The sequence below is a fragment of the Dermacentor andersoni genome, chromosome 1 (assembly GCF_023375885.2).
Source record: "Dermacentor andersoni chromosome 1, qqDerAnde1_hic_scaffold, whole genome shotgun sequence".
In the NCBI taxonomy this organism is placed as follows: Eukaryota; Metazoa; Arthropoda; class Arachnida; order Ixodida; family Ixodidae; genus Dermacentor; species Dermacentor andersoni.
The window spans coordinates 372,858,716-372,879,686 of NC_092814.1; the positions used below are offsets into that span (position 1 = coordinate 372,858,716).

General features: G+C 42.0%; 2 protein-coding genes and 2 long non-coding RNA genes across 4 annotated transcripts in view; all 4 read left to right on the forward strand.

The window, feature by feature from the left end:
* The window catches only part of LOC126516510 (cytochrome P450 4V2-like), a 236,330-nt gene that overhangs the window by 35,312 nt on the left and 180,047 nt on the right, over positions 1 to 20,971 (forward strand). The gene's annotated exons all lie outside the window — the stretch shown is intronic.
* LOC129381206 (uncharacterized) lies at positions 1,150 to 2,969 on the forward strand. Its single transcript, XR_011892087.1, has 3 exons — positions 1,150 to 1,162; positions 1,319 to 1,396; positions 2,380 to 2,969. It is a non-coding gene; the product is annotated as an uncharacterized lncRNA (long non-coding RNA).
* On the forward strand, positions 4,135 to 10,046 carry LOC140215164 (uncharacterized). Its single transcript, XR_011892088.1, has 3 exons — positions 4,135 to 4,379; positions 9,368 to 9,405; positions 10,005 to 10,046. It is a non-coding gene; the product is annotated as an uncharacterized lncRNA (long non-coding RNA).
* LOC126524035 (uncharacterized) lies at positions 15,636 to 20,836 on the forward strand. Its single transcript, XM_072285862.1, has 5 exons — positions 15,636 to 16,416; positions 17,675 to 17,895; positions 17,965 to 18,124; positions 18,478 to 18,574; positions 18,945 to 20,836. Exons 2-5 carry the CDS (start codon positions 17,677 to 17,679, stop codon positions 18,970 to 18,972), a joined length of 504 nt encoding a protein of 167 aa, XP_072141963.1. The 5' UTR covers positions 15,636 to 16,416; positions 17,675 to 17,676; the 3' UTR covers positions 18,973 to 20,836.

The following is a 20,971-nucleotide window of genomic DNA, read 5'->3' on the forward strand; positions in this document are numbered from 1 at the left end:
GTGTGCAAGTAAAAATAGAAAAGTAACATTAAAACTGTGATAGACGGGAAGTTGATTGATGGAGTTATGGTAATATTATGCGGGAGTAATACATTCACTCATCTTGCTGGTTAAATAAATATTACATCACGGGACTTCGGCTGCTTTCACAAACTTCTTCAAAGCATACTCTTGGCTGCTAGGAGGTTGGGTGAAAATTTTTAGGAAACCAATAAACATAATGCCCTATTTTTTGTTTTTTTGTTAAAGGCGCACGAGAAGGCGTGGAAAAACGGCAAACGTCAAAGAGGGTGCACATTCCAAAGCTCTTGTGGACGATGACACAACTGAAGATGAAGAAGACAAAAAGAAAGAAAGAAAGGTAATGATATTTGACCAACTGTCACAGGAGTATAAGCCAAGTACATCAACAAAGTACAGCATGCATTGTTTGCACATTTCGTTTAGCCTAAATTAAAGTTATACTCCTGCATACACATGTATGAGCCGTTGCATGTAGTGCTGCTCCACCAATAGTTTTTCGAGGGAAGTGTGCATGCCTTCTTTTTTTATGTCTGTAGAGGCGAAAGCATCATCGTGCCGCTGCAAAAACAATGGCATACGAAAAAATTTTGCAATCAAATGTGAAGGCTGCATTAATCAGGAACGATTGCGTTCCAACCAGCTAAGTTGTACAAAGAAAGATAAGTGCAACATGAATTTAGTATATAGCTGATATGTCTTGTAAGGCTGACATTTATCTTGCCTGCAGGGCACGAAACGGACACGAACTCCGTCGAGTTCGTCATGTGAAAGCGACTCGCTTTGCTCTAGGAGCGAGTTGCTTCAACCAATAAAAGAAAAAAAATTGGAAGCAAAGAGCCCTCGATCTCCAGAACCAAAATCGAAAACTACTTGAGCAAACATTTTCATTGCAACGCTGCCTCCAGTCCCAGATATTTAACTGTAAGTGCCTCTAACTATGGTTTCATGCTGATGTTCAACTTTCCATTGCAAGGAATGCACACTTGACAATTACAAGTTTATAAAAGACATAAATCATGCGTTCTAATTATTGTTCTAGTGGAAACGAGGTTTAAATTCCTCCCATTTGGCGTGCCTGCAAGCCCTGCAGGCTCTGAAAGGGCCCAGATGCCACTTGAAGGGTATGACGAAAGACATGGTAAGCTGTGCGGGGCCTAAGCAATGTAGCCATTCAAAGAGACGTTTTTAGCTTTACATCGCTGCTGTTGGCTTATGTGCTTTTGAAGAAGCATGTTCATCTTTGATGAAAGCCGTGGGAGAAATATATATATCCTTTTGTTTATTCTTCGTGCAGATCTGCCAGAAAATCCACCAGCGCCGCGGTTTATTCCGCATGCTGAACCCACTGCATCACAGCCTGCCCAGACTGAAGGTAATTTTATACAGCATAAATTTGTACTACAAATGCTATTCATATGTCATAACCATTCGCATCATTCAAATGTGCATTCAGTGAAATGTTCATTGCATTTCTTCCTGTCAATTCCAGAGCTGTTATTGGAACACATTCGAGTACGATTGAGTGCTCCTTGTGGTTTAAGCCAGGGGTCCATTTTTTTGCAAAGGTTTAGATTGCATGACCTCCTTCCAACATATATATTGCCATTAAAGCATTGCGAATTTCAGAAAAGGGTAATGCTTTGAATCGCCGCAATCAGGTCCCTGTCGATGCCACGGTGCTTGTGTCATTGTCACAGTAAATGATATTGCTTTACATGTGGCTACATATGCTTATTCAGACTATGCTTCCATGACTGGTAGTGTGAACGAGCACTAAATTTATGGTAAATGGTTTACTTGAGACCGAGGCACACATATACACTGAGGATGCACATGTGCCTTCACAAATGCCATGGATATTGGGAAGACTTGCTTTGGTACATGAAAAAACGGGCAAAATATCGTAATGCACACCAGAACCAGTGGTATAAACTTTTTTTTTTTGTGGCAGAGGGAGGCACAAAGAGCACCTAAAAGTTGCAATCATTGCTTCTACAGCTATTATTATTGTTACTTTGACTTTGTCTAAGCGAAACTGAGGTTTGTAAAAAAAATAGTCTGCATCCACCCGTGCTAAATGCAACACTAGCCACTTATTACGTCCTTGTTGACATGATAACACTTGCTTAATACAACCTTCAGGCAATGGCCCATCTGGCTAACTTGCTAAACAACTGCTTTCTTGCGATTCACATAAGGCATTAAATAGCATTTCTTGCAAGCATACATATGTTCTATTTGGTTGTGGACTACTCTTGTGAATTGTTTCTGTTGTTTCTTACTTGCATGGAGGATTTGGCAGCAGTGACAGCATCGACTGTGCATCTGCTAAACGGTTCCTGCTTCACATTGCAGATTTGCCGCCTACGAAAGCCCGAAAACCGTATCAGCATCGCTGGCGAACCGGCCTACGATAAAGGTGACGAACGACTGAGCTGGGCAACTGCGCAAAGCCGGATCGTTCCTGTTCAAACAGCGCTGGACACCAGGACCTCGTGACCAACTTACAGCTTATAAAGACGGCAATGCTCCGGAGAGACATCATTTGGCAGCAGTGACAGCATCGACTGTGCATCTGCTAAACGGTTCCTGCTTCACATTGCAGATTTGCCGCCTACGAAAGCCCGAAAACCGTATCAGCATCGCTGGCGAACCGGCCTACGATAAAGGTGACGAACGACTGAGCTGGGCAACTGCGCAAAGCCGGATCGTTCCTGTTCAAACAGCGCTGGACACCAGGACCTCGTGACCAACTTACAGCTTATAAAGACGGCAATGCTCCGGAGAGACATCATTTGGCAGCAGTGACAGCATCGACTGTGCATCTGCTAAACGGTTCCTGCTTCACATTGCAGATTTGCCGCCTACGAAAGCCCGAAAACCGTATCAGCATCGCTGGCGAACCGGCCTACGATAAAGGTGACGAACGACTGAGCTGGGCAACTGCGCAAAGCCGGATTGTTCCTGTTCAAACAGCGCTGGACACCAGGACCTCGTGACCAACTTACAGCTTATAAAGACGGCAATGCTCCGGAGAGACATCATTTGGCAGCAGTGACAGCATCGACTGTGCATCTGCTAAACGCTTCCTGCTTCACATTGCAGATTTGCCGCCTACGAAAGCCCGAAAACCGTATCAGCATCGCTGGCGAACCGGCCTACGATAAAGGTGACGAACGACTGAGCTGGGCAACTGCGCAAAGCCGGATCGTTCCTGTTCAAACAGCGCTGGACACCAGGACCTCGTGACCAACTTACAGCTTATAAAGACGGCAATGCTCCGGAGAGACATCATTTGGCAGCAGTGACAGCATCGACTGTGCATCTGCTAAACGGTTCCTGCTTCACATTGCAGATTTGCCGCCTACGAAAGCCCGAAAACCGTATCAGCATCGCTGGCGAACCGGCCTACGATAAAGGTGACGAACGACTGAGCTGGGCAACTGCGCAAAGCCGGATCGTTCCTGTTCAAACAGCGCTGGACACCAGGACCTCGTGACCAACTTACAGCTTATAAAGACGGCAATGCTCCGGAGAGACATCATTTGGCAGCAGTGACAGCATCGACTGTGCATCTGCTAAACGGTTCCTGCTTCACATTGCAGATTTGCCGCCTACGAAAGCCCGAAAACCGTATCAGCATCGCTGGCGAACCGGCCTACGATAAAGGTGACGAACGACTGAGCTGGGCAACTGCGCAAAGCCGGATTGTTCCTGTTCAAACAGCGCTGGACACCAGGACCTCGTGACCAACTTACAGCTTATAAAGACGGCAATGCTCCGGAGAGACATCATTTGGCAGCAGTGACAGCATCGACTGTGCATCTGCTAAACGCTTCCTGCTTCACATTGCAGATTTGCCGCCTACGAAAGCCCGAAAACCGTATCAGCATCGCTGGCGAACCGGCCTACGATAAAGGTGACGAACGACTGAGCTGGGCAACTGCGCAAAGCCGGATCGTTCCTGTTCAAACAGCGCTGGACACCAGGACCTCGTGACCAACTTACAGCTTATAAAGACGGCAATGCTCCGGAGAGACATCATTTGGCAGCAGTGACAGCATCGACTGTGCATCTGCTAAACAGTTCCTGCTTCACATTGCAGATTTGCCGCCTACGAAAGCCCGAAAACCGTATCAGCATCGCTGGCGAACCGGCCTACGATAAAGGTGACGAACGACTGAGCTGGGCAACTGCGCAAAGCCGGATCGTTCCTGTTCAAACAGCGCTGGACACCAGGACCTCGTGACCAACTTACAGCTTATAAAGACGGCAATGCTCCGGAGAGACATCATTTGGCAGCAGTGACAGCATCGACTGTGCATCTGCTAAACGGTTCCTGCTTCACATTGCAGGTTAGCATTTTTTTCTTTTGCCACTTTAAACTCCTGAAGTTTTGCTGTCACTGCTGCCACAGTGTACCACAGTGTGTCTCTATAGTGTTTACCCGGTTGTGTTAAGGTTTGCAAGTGTGCCTAGTTAACTGTAGAAATGGCTTCTGGCAAGACTGACGCTCTGTCGGATATTGCTAAGGCCTTGGTTGAAAAGGCGCCAGCTAGCATTAAAGAAGTATCAAAGGTGCTCGTTGAGATGTCCTCTAAATTTGTTGACGCAATGGGTGACCTAAAAAAGGAGATGAACAAGATTGATGAGACGAATAACTCAGCGAAAGCTGAGCTCACTGCCATCAGACAATCAATCGGGTACATGAACGAAAACTTTGAAGATTACCGCAAAGAAATGAAAAGTCTTCGACTTGAGCTTACCGAAGTGAAAAACCAGGGCCTGGAATGCAAGAAAGAGAACCTAAGACTAAACAAAGAGCTTCAGGAAACGAAAAAGCAGCTTATTGAGTTAAAGCAGTACAGCAGGCGCAATAACCTGGAATTAAGAGGTATACCAAAGGCTGACAATGAAGACGTCCTCGGAACAATCGGAAAAGTCGCATCTTCCTTGTGCGTCCAGCTTTCTGATGGTGACATTGACGTAGCTCACCGCGTCCCATCGAAGAACAATACGCCTCCAAACGTAGTTGTGAAGTTCACATCCAGATCAGTTCGTGACAAACTGTTGAAGGCAGCCAAAAAGAAGCGACTGAATACAGCCATGCTGGGTTTTCAGAATAGCGATCCAGTGTACGTAAACGAACACTTGTGCCCCGAAAACAAGATCTTGCTGGGAAAAGCCATCCAACAAAAACGAGAGAAAGGATGGAAATTTGCATGGGTTTCTGAGGGGAAAATACTAATGCGGAAATCCGAGAACTCCAAAGTAGTGCATCTAACACGTGAAGAAGACTTAGTAGAAATAGTTTAAGTACTTTTATAACTTGCACACCCTATTCGTTAACAATGGCTTTTTCAATCAAAGAGATTGACAATCTTTGTCGAGCAAAATCTACATCAGTTTTTCATTGCAATATCCGTAGTATTAATAAAAACGTAGACTTGCTTTCTACTTTCCTGTCGCTACATGAACATTCGTTCAGTGTAATTGCAATAACTGAGACGTGGCTGCGGAAAAGTGAAACAATCAGGCTTCCAGGTTACAGAACAGAATCAAACGCGCGCGACTCACGTTCACGCGGGGGTGGCGTTGCATTGTTGGTAAAAAATATATCCTATAGTAAAGTTCTAGCGGCCACATATAGTTGCAATGACATTGAATCGCTTTTCATTCGGCTAGAGTGTGACGTCATCATTGGTGCAGTTTATCGGCCACCGAGCGGTAACCTCGCAGGATTTCTCGATAAGCTGGAAACAATTTTCTGCGCTGTGTCAAAGCAGCGAAATGAACCAGTGATGATAGTAGGCGACATGAACATAAACACATATGACATGCAAAACCGCGACTATAGCTATTTATTGCAATCTTACAACTATCGTAATTTAATTACGTCGCCGACGCGTATAACTAAGGCATCTTCGTCTTTAATTGACCACGCATTAACAAATCTAGACAAGGGGATTACCGGAGGCGTTTACCAAGAGCCAATCTCTGATCATCTACCTATCTTTGCCGCTTTAGATCATCCAACTAGTACCAAAGAAAAAAGAAACAGCATTGGAATGAAAATAGATTACAAGCTATTACGAGAAGAAATCCTTCGCATTAATTTCAGTGAAATTTTGAACGAGGATATCGACATTGAAATAAATAACCTAATTGCATATCTTAATATCGCCGTAGATAGGAGTAATCGCAAGGTCTCGAAGGGTCGACATGATACGCCCATGTGCCCTTGGATGACAGAGCACATACTTCAAACACTTAAGGCCAAAGAATACTGGCATGACAAATGGCGCCATAATAAAGATAATATATACTACTTACAACAATTCAAAGTACAGCGGAATAAATCTGTCGCTATGATTCGATCGCGCAAAAGGGCCTATTATGCTCACCTAATTACACAGACCGCTGGTAACACAAGAAAGCTGTGGGAAATTATAAACGAAATCACAGGAAAACAACGCAAGCTAACTCTGCTTCCCGAAACCACTGATAATGACGTTGTAGAGAATTTTAACACATACTTCGCATGTATCGGTCCATCCCTGGCTGAAAAGTTTAGTGAATCAGAAAATATATCTATCTTCCAGAGTCCCGTACCTAACACTTTCGTTATGTATACCATTGAACTTGAAGACGTGATGGCAACAGTCAATAAGATGTCAGCCTCTAAAGCCTCCGGACTAGATGGTATTTCTATTCGAATGATAAAAGAGAATATAGATATGTTAGGGCCAGTATTATGCCACTTGTTTAACCACTCCGTGAACTGTTCTAGATATCCGTCTCAGCTGAAGATAGCTAAGGTTGTCCCTATCTTCAAAGAGGGAGACCGAAATGACCCTTGCAATTACAGGCCGATATCCGTGCTCAGTACCATTAATACTATATTTGAAAAAATTCTAACGCATCGGTTCCACAAATTTGATAAGTACAAGGTTATGTGCCCACAGCAACATGGCTTTCGTCCGAATCATTCAACTTCGTCAGCAGTGTTAACGTTAACTCAAATGATTAATCAAGCTTTGCAAAATAATATACTTGTATGTGTCATATTCCTGGACCTAAAGAAAGCATTCGATACAGTTGATCACAACATACTCTTACATAAACTGCAACATTATGGCTTCCGCGGTAGCTCATTAGATCTTCTTACTGATTACCTTCATGAACGAGTACAAGTAGTAAGAATGAACAATATTGCATCATCGCCTAAGCATATGCGCACTGGAGTCCCTCAAGGATCCGTCCTGGGCCCCCTTTTATTTTCATTATACATTAACGACTTCCCACTTATTTTTGGTACAAGTGAAACCCTTATGTACGCCGACGACACTTGTATTGTAGTAACAGCCGATAACACTTGTGATCTTGAAACTAAAGCAAACGAAGAGTTGAAAAAAGCAAGTGAATGGTTCTCAATGAACAAACTTACGATTAACGTTAGTAAAACCAAGTATGTGGTATTTCGAACGCGTAACAATACCTTTCCTGCTAAATCATTAGATTTAGAAATAAACGATTTTCCATTAGACGAAGTCAATTCATTTCAATATCTTGGCGTGATTTTCGACAGCAATCTGCACTGGCAAGAACAAATAAGCGCAGTTTGTAAAAAGCTCGCATCAGGATGCTATGCGCTCTCACAAGCACGGCATAGTCTCGATACTAACACACTGCGTATCTTATATTTTGCACTCATCCATAGCCATATCACATATTGTAATGAATCATGGGGTACGACATACAAAACTTATCTTGAACCTGTACGCAAACTTCAAAAGCGCGCCCTGAGAATAATTACCCATTCAAGTTACGATAAACCAAGTCTGATTTTATTTAATAGAATGAATGTGTTGCCGTATGACAAGATACACGAATTAAAAATTGCCATGTGTGTCTTCAACATTGTTAAACACAACCTCCCTTTTCATATTTCTATATTTTACTCATCTTATCGTGCGACCAGAAATCAAACGTGCGGTAATTTTAATCTTCCTCCAACTAAAAATATTTACGGACAACGTTTGCTACAGTTTTCAGGGTCAAAAATTTGGAATAAACTACCAGCAGAAATAAAACAAGCAAATAATTTTTCATCTGTACTTAAGAAATACTTGCTTAGCCTCAATAATGCTTTTCAATGGTAACAATAATGATGTCCTTTCTTTTATTTAGTAACTCGCTGACACCTGCTGAACATATCTTAGTGTTTCGATTTTGTCTAGATTAATATTGTGTGTTCATAATAATGCAGAAACTTGCCTGCAATCCTCCTAACTAGTGTATTGTGATTACTTAGAAATATTTAATAGTATAAGATGCTTTTCACTGTTTCGCATTTCATTGTGTACGCTCGTGCAACTTAATGGTATGCGACAAACATGTGTATACACATGATGTATTTTATTTGCTTTGTACTTGCAATTGTTATTCATTTTTCATTGGACCCGACACTAGCCTGTGGCTATGGGTCCAACCAGTTCTGGTATTTCTGTGTATTCTATGTCTGCAAATAAAGAATTGAATTGAAATTGAAATTGAAAAAAGCTACCTTAATAGCGCAGTCTTCCAGCCTTTTCAAGTCAACATTATGGGCAGCACTGTTGCTGTTGTGCTGTTTTACTTGCGTAAAATCTTGCACAGTTTGAGAGGTCTGACAGAATGTGTTGTTAAAGTAGTTTTTTTTCAGTTTCAAGATGGTCAAAAACAATATGTAAGAAGAGTACTAGTCCACTACCAGATAGGACATACGTATTCTTCCAAAAAAAAAAAGGCTTTTAGTACTTTTTGTGGATTGCAAAGAAGCAGTTGTTTAGCGGATACCACAATTCTTTGGGAAGCTCTGTGCCAGCTAGTTGGGCCATTGCCTGAATGTTAAATTAAGAGAGCATTATAATGTCAGGACAGAATGCAGTGAGCAGCTTATGTTTCGTTGTAGCACATTTGGGTTCGAACCATACGTTCAAGGGATCTTAGCTTTGCAAAACACAGAGTAATAATAAGATTAGTAATTAGAAGCAGCGAAAATTGCAAAGTTAGCTTCACTCTGCCGCATCTTCTGTCAGAAAAGGAATTGTCATTTTTAATGGGCCATAGTCTGTGCTCTGACACTGACAGTTTTCTGGCACAAAAAGTCTTATCACTACCTGCGGCATTTAAAGGCATATGTGTTGTAAATAGATATATATGTGCCTCAGTGTCACTCATTGAATGGAAGCTTCTGTCTCACTCCTCTAGTTTCTAGCATTTAAAACCTGTTAGAATGCCATACCAACAAGGCCAGATATCAACCGTTGTCTGCTAAAAACGTTTCTTTTTCTGCTTACAGCAGAGAAGCCAAACTTTTCATATACGGAAGACGGCTTTGTAAGTGATATTTTGTTACTTAACCACTGCTTAGCAATTTGTCATAGAATAATAGCAGAAGTCTTTTGCTCATGTATAGCACAAACACTGCATTAGTTTTGTGCAACATAGTTCCATTGAAGCGTTTTACAAACGAGTCAACTAATTACAGCTCGCCCAGTCCTTTCATGTTTTTCTGTGCTCGTTGTTAGTGTGATGATTTCCTTGTGGTGTTATGTAAGCAAACAAGCGAAATTGTCACAGTCAGCTTGGTTGTGCCATAATATGTGTTTGTGGCAGAAGAAAGCTGTGACGTACTTGTGTAAGTACTGTAAGCCAACTTCAACAAGGTCAAGCAACATGTGAAAACTGAATGGAAATGTTTGGGAGGTAGCACTCTTTGGAGGTAGGAATGGCAGGAATTGTTTTTGTCTTTAATAAGCATGGTAAAAGAAAAAAAATGCACTAGCCTGCTCGTAGCAGCAGAACCTGTAGCCTCTATGTGACACTCTGTTAAGGTAATTTGGAGACTGCCCCTTTTCTATTTTCATGGGTTGTGTGTGTACATGTTACCTAAACTAGTCTGAAGGTCATTGATCGTTGCAGTTTTGTTTTTGCAGTCTCACTTGAAGGATGGCTTCTCTATTTCTGGAGCGCAAGCGGCTAAAATCTTTGCCAACAAGAAAGGGACGCTTGTGTGTAAGGATACTGTGCAGGCTCTGTGGAGTAACACGGTCCTTGCCACAAGGAGCGTCAGCGGGAATGTAGCCCCCAGGAAGAGGGTATTGGGCGAGCTGCCGAAACAGCAGTTAACCCCAAAGAAGGTGGATGTCGTAGTGGGTAAGCTGTCACAGAATATTAATGCCACCACTAAATATACAACTTTGGGTTTGAATGCTGCAGCGCACTCAACAGTAAACATTTGGGTAGGTTGCGGTTATACTGAAATGATGGAAGACAGCACAGTATCTCTTTCCATTGCTTTGAATTTCTTGTACTGCTTCTGCTTTACGTTGCTTGGTGACAGCCTAAGAACCTTGTGCAAGGCCCTGCTACAGAATGAGACAGCATTTTTTCTCTGTGCTTCCGTGCTTGAAAATGTAGTTCTCAAGATGTGCTGATAGTTTTCATCTATGGGAGTGTCTTGTGTTGTTATATTACTATAATTTGCAAACCAAGAAGTCACAGCAAATGATTTCAGAAAGCTAAGGTATACACTGTCACAGACAAATGAACACTGGAAGACTTGGCAACAGTCATAATTTTCAGACGAACATCTTTGATGTAATGATCATAAAATTTTAATTACATTGAAGTGCACAACTTCTGGAAATGCATAACCCAAGTGACCTTAAGTGGACTGAAGTGAGTTTAAACTGAACCATTCATAAAAGGACACCAGGGTCGTGTTTAGTCCTAGCTTTTGGCACATTAGAAAGTTTGTTTACAAGGCCAAAATGTTTTGTATTAAAAAAGCATGCCTTTATTATAGTGTCATGGGAACGAGCAAGTGTAATTGACTGAAGCACCTATACAAATTCTCCCTAAATTAAACAGTGGTACATTTGACACTTCATTTTTAGGTTATTGCTAGTGGAGATAATGTAATTTACACATACACAGATACATACACAATTTACACAGATAAGAGCATTTGTCATAATGACAATATTTTCTATATTGCACTTGCATCACTTTATCATTGTATGATTCTTGAAGTTCTTTTTTTGCTTATACCAGAAACATTATAATTCTTTTCAGCTACAATCCAGCACTTGGACCAGCAGAAGAACGTGGATGTGTCCGAAACATTGAAGAATTTGTCACGGTTCCTCACCAAAAAATACAGGACATTTCGAAGGCACTTCGAAAGGTGGAATCCAAATAAATAAAAAAGCTGAACTGCCTTTGTTGCGTGAAATCCATCAGCAGAAGACACCTTTGGTAGGCTTCTGCTGTGACCAATTGCAATGGGGACCAACTGGGACCAACTGGGACCAGTTGCAATGGGAACTGGAACCAGTTGCAACTGGGACTAACTGGGAATTGTTCCATAAACCAGTTGAACTGGGACCAGTTGCATCCCAGTTGCAAATTTTCACCTGGGCGCGCGAAATCAGAAATGACCTTTTGCCTCCTCGCCGCCGCGCTGTCGTAGTGATGCGCGGCCACCCGAACTTTGTTCAATAACGCACGACGATTCCTCAAGCGAGAATGTGTTTGTGCTCATAAACTCCAAATGGATTGCAAATGGGTCGTTGTGTCGTACGTACGTGTCTACAGTGCGTTCTTGCAGTGCAGTGAGAATGCGTACATTTTTTTCGTATCGCCATACGTCTATCTCGCAAGACCGTCTGAGAGCCCCAGGAAGTCCAAGCAGAGAAAAGCAAGTAGAAGTCAGCGATAAAGGTGACCTTTTTTAAAATCGCATAAGAACTGGGCAGCGGCCAGTACCCGCGGTTGATGAGAATAGCTCATTTGGCTGGCCTGATAAAGCATGTTTATTTTCATAAAATCCGGTAAAAGCAGCTGATTCGACCTCACGGCCGAATTTGCGAAGTTCATTGTAAACTTCTTTCAACATGACTTCGGAAACGGTAATGCACTGAGACATCGCGATTACATGATTTTGTGTAGTATTGCTGCGGAGCGCGCGCGTCCGAGCAGCCCGGTTGCGCGCAGCGCGGCGTGGTTTCGCGGGAAACCTAAACAGGAGAGGAGAGCTGGCCCGAGAGGCGCCAACTTCCGGCTTCACTTTAGCTTCACAAAGAGTGACGTCAGGGCTTCTCCTGAGTTTCCTTCCTCCATGGCGCCAGGCAACTGTTTTCCATTAATTAGCCGGTTAAATATCATGCCACCTTCTTGTGTGTGGCGTCACTGGTAACGTCATTACATTCGCTTTGTACTTGCGGGTTTCGACAAAGTTGTGCTCGCATGGCGGGTCTATAAAGTCTACGATTTTGTGCTTTGTTGCGCGGTAATCAGTGATTTCTAATTGTAATTTTTCCAGTTACTTCCGTAACTAAACTTCAACCTAAACTTATGTTCTGATATTATGTCTATAATGAAATGCATGAGTTATGTGCTGTACTATCTTTGTTTAGTTTTCATTTATCTTGAATTTCACCCCGGTCGTCTCAGAGGGTGAACCGGAAGTGCTGCGCAAAAAACAAGAACGTCACTCGATGCTCGTCCCACTAAAAAAGACCGTAAACCCTAGTAGCACAGTATGTTACTGCAACGTTGCAACAACATTGCCAATGTTGTATTATGTTGCGCTAACATTCTTCAACATTAGATAATGTTGCTGCAATGTTACCAAGCAACATGCTGATAACGTTGCTCTAAAGTGGTCTTTTTCACATTGCAGCAATATTGTCAAATGATGAATAAATGTTGAACCACCTACGATGACATTGCTATAACATTCATGCTATAGGCTAATTGTCTGCCCTCTCGGGCTATTTCTGAAGCCCAAATAGAAAAGCCGGTACCAGCTAGATCACTTCTCCTCACCATTACTACATTAATTTTTTTTTTTTTTTGCTTCGAGCGCAAGCTTGCATGTGGTGTGCATACAGCTGGCGAGCAGTGCAAGTGTACTTAACTATGTCACACTGATGTAAAAATATATACCTGTATCGAAAATATTTCTAAACAGCTGAAATATCTGTTTTTTTATTAAGCAGGCGGTCTAAATAAAAACTGCTGAAAAAATTGAGTTCTGGTTTCACTGACGCTCCGCAGTCTAATGGCCATGGAGATCATCACAAATCCAAATCGCGGTACAGCCGAGAGCCCATTTCCTTCTTCCATGCCTTCTTCCATGCGACAGCCAGCCCTGCGACGCGCGCTCATCTAAAAACGTGCCACTCAGCGGCAGTCGTGTCAAAGTCCGCGTTTTTTGTTGTTCTAGCATAGTTTTTTTTGCAGTCGCCGTGCCTGTGCTTTTTTTCTTGTAGCTTCTCTGCAATTCAACTGAAATGGCGCAGGCTTGCTCCGAGGATGACCTCAGTGGTAAGTGATTTCTACTCATTGTTGTGCTGTAACACGTGTTGGTTGGCACAAATTTAGCCATGCCCTTCGTGATGGTTTTAAGTGCTACATTCGTTGCATCATGAAGAGAGTGAAGCGTTCACTAAGTGAAGTGTCCATTCGGCAACGACGCCGAAGAATAGCAGAGGCTGTTCACGGCGAACTAGAAAATTGTTTGGCCGTTGTTGATAATGGTCGTGACAGCAGATTGTGCGCATCAGGAGCAGAGCAGGATCAATACGCCTTTTTGTCGCATAATGTCGTTTTATCCTCTTTATCAGTGCCAGGCGAGGACGCAGATGAAAGCCGCAGTTCCAACTTGTCAGATTTTGGCACCTCTAGCGGCATCTCTGACATAGGAAGTGCAACGTCAGACTTGTCGCGGATTTCTGACGATGACGAGTTGGTGGAGTGTGAAGATAGGATGACACCTGAGTCTGGTGCCGCTACTCAGTGTCTAGAGTACGACTTGCGTGTATGGGCTATTAATAGTAAATTGCCTGCTTCACACCTGAATTCCCTGCTTAAAGTGCTCAAGCCATACCATCCAGAGTTACCCTCGGATGCTAGAACATTGCTAAAGACGCAGAGGCATACTGATCTGGCAGTGATGACCGGTGGTCGTTACCACTATTTTGGAATTTCTCGTTCTTTGGAAGAACATGTTGCACATGTTCCTGCAGATTGTCGGACATTGTCACTCATTGTGAACGTAGACGGCCTTCCGCTCTCCCGCAGCTCGAGAAAGCAATTCTGGCCGATTCTCGTGCTTGTAAAGGAAAGTTCACACTCCTCTCCATTTGTTGCTGCTCTCTATGAGGGTGACAGCAAGCCTGGAGATGTGACCTTGTACTTAAGTGATTTTGTCTCCGAAATAAGGAAGCTGCTTGAGGAGGGCCTTATGTACAATGGCAAGGTCTATGCTGTGAAAATCCATGCATTTGTGTGTGATGCCCCAGCAAGGGCTTACATCAAATGCATTAAGGGCCATACAGCCTATTTTGGATGTGAAAGGTGCACTCAAAAGGGTGCATACTCTGCACTTGACAGGAAAATCATTTTTGATTCCCATGACAGTCCCTTGCGCACTGATGAAGATTTCAGGAGCTTTGCCCAAGAACATCACCACCATAGCGAGTCTCCGCTGCAGTGTTTTGGTGTTGGGATGGTCACACAGTTCCCACTAGACTATATGCACCTGGTTTGTTTGGGAGTAATGAAGAAACTACTCATTTGTTATTGGGCTTCTAAAAAGCCATCAGCTTCAAAAATGTCATCACAGTCAAAGCTTCATGTATCCACGATGCTTGCTAGTTTTAACTTGTATGTTCCAAGTGACATGAAGCGCAGGCCACGATCACTGCAATTTTTGGAGCAGTGGAAAGCGGTTGAGTTTAGGAACTTTCTACTGTACTATGGACCACTTGTCCTCCAAGGAAATTTGGAAAGAAAGTTTTACGACCATTTTATGAAGCTTAGTGCTGCTATTGCTATCCTTGCATGCCCAGATTACGCAGTGCACAACGTGGACTTGGCGGAGCACCTTCTTCAAGAGTTTGTAGCTGAGGCTGGCTCCCTATATGGAAAGGGGATCTATGTCTATAACGTGCACTCATTGTTGCATCTAGCTGACGATGCCAGAAGATTTGGCCCTCTTGATGACTTTTCAGCCTTCGTTTTTGAAAACTTCCTTTATAAACTTAAGACCCTAGTAAGGACGAAGGCTCGAGCTCTTCAGCAGGTTATCAAGCGCCTCAGTGAGAAACGCTTTCTTAGTAATGTTTCCACAGGTTCTCTCAATTCATACCCAAGACTGTCAGGAGAGCACTCTAATGGACCTGTGCCACCAGGGTTTCAAGGCAGACAGTACTCTTTGCTAGAGTTTGAAGGAACTGTGCTAAAGCTTGGCAGGCTGGATAATTGTGTCCAGCTTAAAGAAGGTCACATTGTATTAGTAACTAATATGTTGCAATCGGTGTCGGGGGCCAGCATCTGTGGGCACTATTTCACAACTTTGGCTGACTTGTATTCGCAACCATTGCCGTCTTCAGAGCTCCTGGTTTTTGCTGCTAAAGACCTTTCACAAGATCTTTCTGTGTGGCCTGTTGATGAAATTAGAAATAAATGCATGTGCTTGCCAAGCGGAGGAGATAATTATGCAGTATTTCCTCTATTGCACACATGCCATGGTTTGGTCCACTGAAATGAATGGACTAAATGAGACAAGTATAGCCTGTGCTGGTATACTTGCTAATTTAAACTGTTCATTTCATTGGACCTGCTCTTCTCAAGGTCATGAGATTGAATCCTTGCCACAGTGGCTACATTTTGATGGAGTGAAAATGTGTGTGATGTCAGTGCATGTTATAAAGAACACTGAGTGGTCAAAAATTAATTGGCAGCCTTCCGCTTTTGTGTTCTAAAAAATCCATGTGCAGCTTCGAAATGTTAAACCTCTCATTCCACCATATCATTACCTGCAGTACAAGTGTAGCAGTTGCATTGCTGAATAATAGGAAAGGCAATATTTTCGGGGATCACTGGTTGATTTCGTAAAATATAAAACTTGCCTATCAGGGTAGATAAGGCACATGAATTGATTCACAATGACGTGAGTTTAAAGGCGGGCGAGAGGCATATAGTGGAGGGCTGCTGATAAATTTTAACCACCAGTGGTTCTTTAATCTGCACTGACATCACTCGCCACATACATGTTTTTCACATTTCACCTTCATCAAACTGCACCCACCGTGGCTAGGATTCCATCGCATTAATTCAGTTTTCTTTGTTTTATAATTTCAGGGGGGAAGACATACAGCATCGTTCTTTTTGAAGATGAAGATGAAGTTTCCGTCGTGCCCACTTCGTGGATTTCAGAAAACACAGTTAGGTGGCCACCATTTAAGAGCACCGCAAAGATAACTACTGCCATCAAAGAGCAACAACCACCATCAAGCGACTGGACTAGCTACAGATGTCGAGTGTTGTGGACATGTGGTAAGCTTCTTGCCCAAGTTTCTAAAAACATGTTCAAGTTGGTAGCTTAAGTTCGTGTACTATCAGTAAGATCGGTAAATTTTTGGCAGTATTGTTATTTTCTGTATTTATTTCTGGCCGCCATACAGGGAAGGTGCAGGTTGCATGATCATGCGAATGTTTCTACATTAGGCACTTTATAGACAGTGTTGCTCTAACATTGCCTTACTGAATGTGTTTAATTTTGGTGATGCATCTGTTGGTGTCATATGCAGGTGCCTGCCGCATTTGTGAGCTTTACCGTAGTAGGATACAATTTTAAAAAGAAGTTGGTAACACTGGGCCATGGTTCACATTCTCTATATTACTCTGCTGGCCAATCAGCACAGTAAATGAGAGCAGCTTTTAGTGTTTTAATTTATCAAGCAAGCATGAGCATCAAAATTCTTGGTCTTATCATTTCGTCTGGTGATTAGCTTCTTGTTTAGGTCACAAAAGCTTTAACAGTTGACTACATTTTTTTGCAGTGGAATTCGGTGTGGGGGTCCCAAATGTGGGCGGAGCTTCACTGCACTTAGGTTGCATCCAACCATGGTGTTACAATTTAGCATGGAAAAGTTGGTCTGTTCAGTTGTAGCAGCCACATGATCACATATTGGTCATTGCCATAAGTTAATCTTATTTAATTTTATTCATTTACTTAAATATTCTACAGCTCCATGTGGAGCTATAGCAAAAGTGAGAGTGGAATGTAAATAGTAAGTCTTCAAAGTGCAATAGGTCTTTAATTTATTTCAGTGCGTTTACAAGCAAATATGTTCACTGTTATTGTAGATCCCCTAAATTTAGTCAATACTTTTTGGGAAAACGCACTTATGTTAACAGTAGAATATTTGCATATGTTTAATTCACCATTTTTAAGTCTGACTGTTGAATAATTTGTTTTATATCTGCATTTCTTATACCTTTCATTGCAGCACGAGTACTCTGGCTGTGTTAAGGATCCTGTGAAGTTACGTGTGCATGTTTCTGCATGGTGTTCTTGTATTGGAAATGCAAAGTGTTATTCATGCAACTTAAGTTAGGCCCTTTGCAGATTATTGGTTAAAGAAAGAAATGGCAGGAATCCTTTATTTAACTGTTACTACTATTTCTTAGGTGGATTGCTTTGCTTGTAGAAAGAATGAAGACATACTTAGGTTACTGCTTACATAAGATTAAAACCATTACAGTGAAATGTTTTAGCTTGGTCAAGTTACTTTTCTCTTCTTTGTTTTAGCCATGCTTGGAAAGTTGCTCAAGGAGGTGAAGGGAATAAGAGCTCAGGTAGATGGCCTGGAAAAATCCATCCAAAGGATAGAGCAAGCCATCACAGAAAATAAACAACCGTGTGCACAACCTGTCAGCAGTGCCATTCTTGAACTGCTTCCCCTGGCAACTCATCAGAGGCTGGAAGAATTGGAGTGGCAGCTTCATGATGAAAAAAACAGGACAGACCTCGTAAGTTAAATTTTTGCTCTGCAAGTACACATGCATGAAATTTTATGTGGATGTCTTTTTTTTTTCTAGATGGCCCATTTATCGCGAATCGGTGGCACATCAGTGCAAGATTCTGTACGCAAAATTATGCGGAGATGCATGTGTGACACGTTGGCCCAGGACTTTTCTCTGACTGGGAGAAAAGGAAAAAGGCCATTTATTGGGCTATACCTGCTCCAAGTCCTCACAGGTGCTATATTTATATATCTCTCATGTGTAGCATGCATACGCACATTCGCATTTCAGCATGCCATGATTTTTAGCTGTCAGTTAACAATGCATAGGCTTGAAGCACTGAATGCATTTCCTGTGTAAGGAACATAAGCAGTATATTTTTTTATACTGATAGCATGGGCTTTTCCTGGCATGCCATCACCCTGCTGGTTTTCTGCTTTGCCTATTATAGCGAAGGGTGATGAGGCCGTTGTTCAGCACAAGCCATGAGGCTTTCTCTTATCTTACTTTAACCCTCTTCTCCAAGCCAACCAATGTAGCCTTGTCTTTGATGATTCATTCTCTTTTTTTTTTTCATTTGTTTTTCAGAAACGCTGAAAAGCAATTTCGCACAGGCCACGGAGTCACAAATACATCTTTCGATTGCCGAATGGCTCCGTTATGCACCATCAAGACAGAAGAAACGGTAAGAGACAGTTCAGTACTTTAATGATTGGCAGTTATAGATCAGCAATTTAGAGGCGCCAACACTAAATATTTCCTAATAAATATGTGCATTTTATTGCATGCATTACTGGAGTTTAAATAACCTCTGGTTTTAAGTTGGGGGCAGACAAAATAGGAAGTGTTTTGTTAATTTGGAAGATATCTTAGTGCAAGTATATATGTTATTTTACTTTTCCTCATCCTTGATCCATATTTTTGAGCAGTGTCAGCAACCTGCACTTAATGTTGCACTTTTTGTTGTTAGAGGTTTTGCTATTGGAAGTGTGTCCACCAAGATGCTTATGATAGAAAATTTTTGGTTCTTTACATATTTATTTATTTTTTTGCAGGGATGCAGCTTCGCCTTTGATGTCATGAATCAGACCATCATCATGAGCAGCTGGAGGCCACCAGGGGACAAGGGGACAAGAAGTTTCTAGATGTGCTGAATTTTTGAGGCAAATGTTGACAGTACTTTAAATTTGTAGTTTTCCAGTGCAACGGCACATGGCCAAACAAGGGATGAAGGAGACTTGGAAGAAAACAGTGCAGCAACAGGGACAAGACAGAAGACTGTACAGGTGCTGACTAGCAACTGAAGGTTTATTGAAAAGGAAAACATAAAATATACTCCCTTTACAACCTAGAGCACGCATGGTCTACACCAACAACTCTGATAAGCTGTCAGCTTCAGTTTTGGTGGTCAGCTACAACAGTTCGCAGTGATGAACGAGGACGGATGGGGTCCGCAACACATGCGTAATCACCCCATCCGTCCTCGTTCATGACTGTTACCTGTTGTAGCTGACCACCATGACTGAAGTTGACAGCTTATCAGAGTTGTTGGTGTAGACCATGCGTGCTCTAGGTTGTAAAGGGAGTATATTTTATGTTTTCCTTTTCAATAAACCTTCAGTTGCTAGTCAGCACCTGTACAGTCTTCTGTCTTGTCCCTGTTGCTGCACTGTTTTCTTCAAGTATGTACAAATTCGCTTATCTCGCCGTTTTACTTAAGTTGGGAAGAAGGATAAAACATGGCGCTCACTGACAACTGGTTATTTAATGATGCAGACACTACTTAAATGCCCTCAGTCCAGCGCAGGCGCACACCGTACAAGGAAAAAGGAACATATCACAACTTTATCACAAAAAAAACGTTAAAGAAACACTATTTCTATGTTATATAATGCAACTGAAGTATTGCTCACATATTGTGAACCAGCATTTTTAATATAATGCGCCTCTGTCACTTCACATGTGGTTTGTGGTCTGCTTCTGCTAATGATTTTCACACTTGAAAATCTGTGTGCAGTCACTGCAGTGCTCGACAAATTTGGAACCTGCCTTCATTCTTTGTTCAAACTGTTCAAAACATTAGCTATGGTTTTTGTTCCTGAGTAGCCAAAATAGGCTGCATGTGTGCTGTTTTGTAGATTGTTGCAAGTTTCTTTGTAAAGTAATTAAATAATATAATCATATTTATAAAGTAATTAAATAATATAAATCATATTAGTGAAATGTAAGCTCACATGGCACATTTTTCAAGCTGTGCTAATGTGTTCATGTAATATTAAGTGTATTATATGTCTGCTTCCTTTTTCTAAGTTATATTTGTGAAACTAGCTGTATGCCAAGCTAAAGTGCAGTTATACAGCAGTCTGAAGCTTGATGCTAGTGTAGTTGATTCAGTTCTTGACAAATAAAATAGCGTTATCAGAAACAAATGATGGCTACTTGTGATGTGCACCCATATATATAAATCATTCTAATTGTCAGAATAACCACGTGCAGTGGTATCTTCAGGTTACGGCAGCTTGTAGCATCTAGATGATCAAGAGCACTAGTAGAGAGCTGATGAATATTACATAAAGAACTTGTTTAGAGTAAGCGGTCTGAAAAGTATGGAAAAACAATGTGTTGTGCTGTGCAGCCTTGTAAGTATTTGTATTCTATAGCACAGCACCGCATCACTGTGTAGCAAGGAGTAATGGTCAGTTGCTCATTCTTGCGACCTTAAACTGCCGTAACCGTTGTGGTATGAGGATACCATTGCAGACTGTTTAGCCTTTCACGAGATTATTTTATTGACCAGCAACCATTGATAGCTGAAATATTTCAGTGATTTAGAATGCGGTCTCAAAGTTTCTGAAATGTTATGACAGCATTGCGGCAATATTGCAGTGACATTGTCGTGGGAACGTTGCATGTGTGCAAATAAAAAGTTGTAGCAATGTTGCATTTATATTGTCTCCAGAAGTTGCTTTAACATTGACTGAAAGTTGATGTAACATTGGAGCAATATTGTCTCAACGTTGTCTTATGTATGTTGCGTTAACGTTGCAAAAAGAGGACGCTAGCCACGTTAAGGCAATGTTAG

What these genes read in the sequence shown, in the direction of transcription:
- LOC126524035 (XM_072285862.1), top strand. Translation starts at nt 17,677, where the DNA reads ATGCTTGGAAAGTTGCTCAAGGAGGTGAAGGGAATAAGAGCTCAGGTA. An exon ending in AAAAAAACAGGACAGACCTC is followed by an intron (nt 17,896 to 17,964) that starts GTAAGTTAAATT and finishes TTTTTTTTCTAG; the next exon opens with ATGGCCCATTTATCGCGAAT. An exon ending in CCTGCTCCAAGTCCTCACAG is followed by an intron (nt 18,125 to 18,477) that starts GTGCTATATTTA and finishes TTTGTTTTTCAG; the next exon opens with AAACGCTGAAAAGCAATTTC.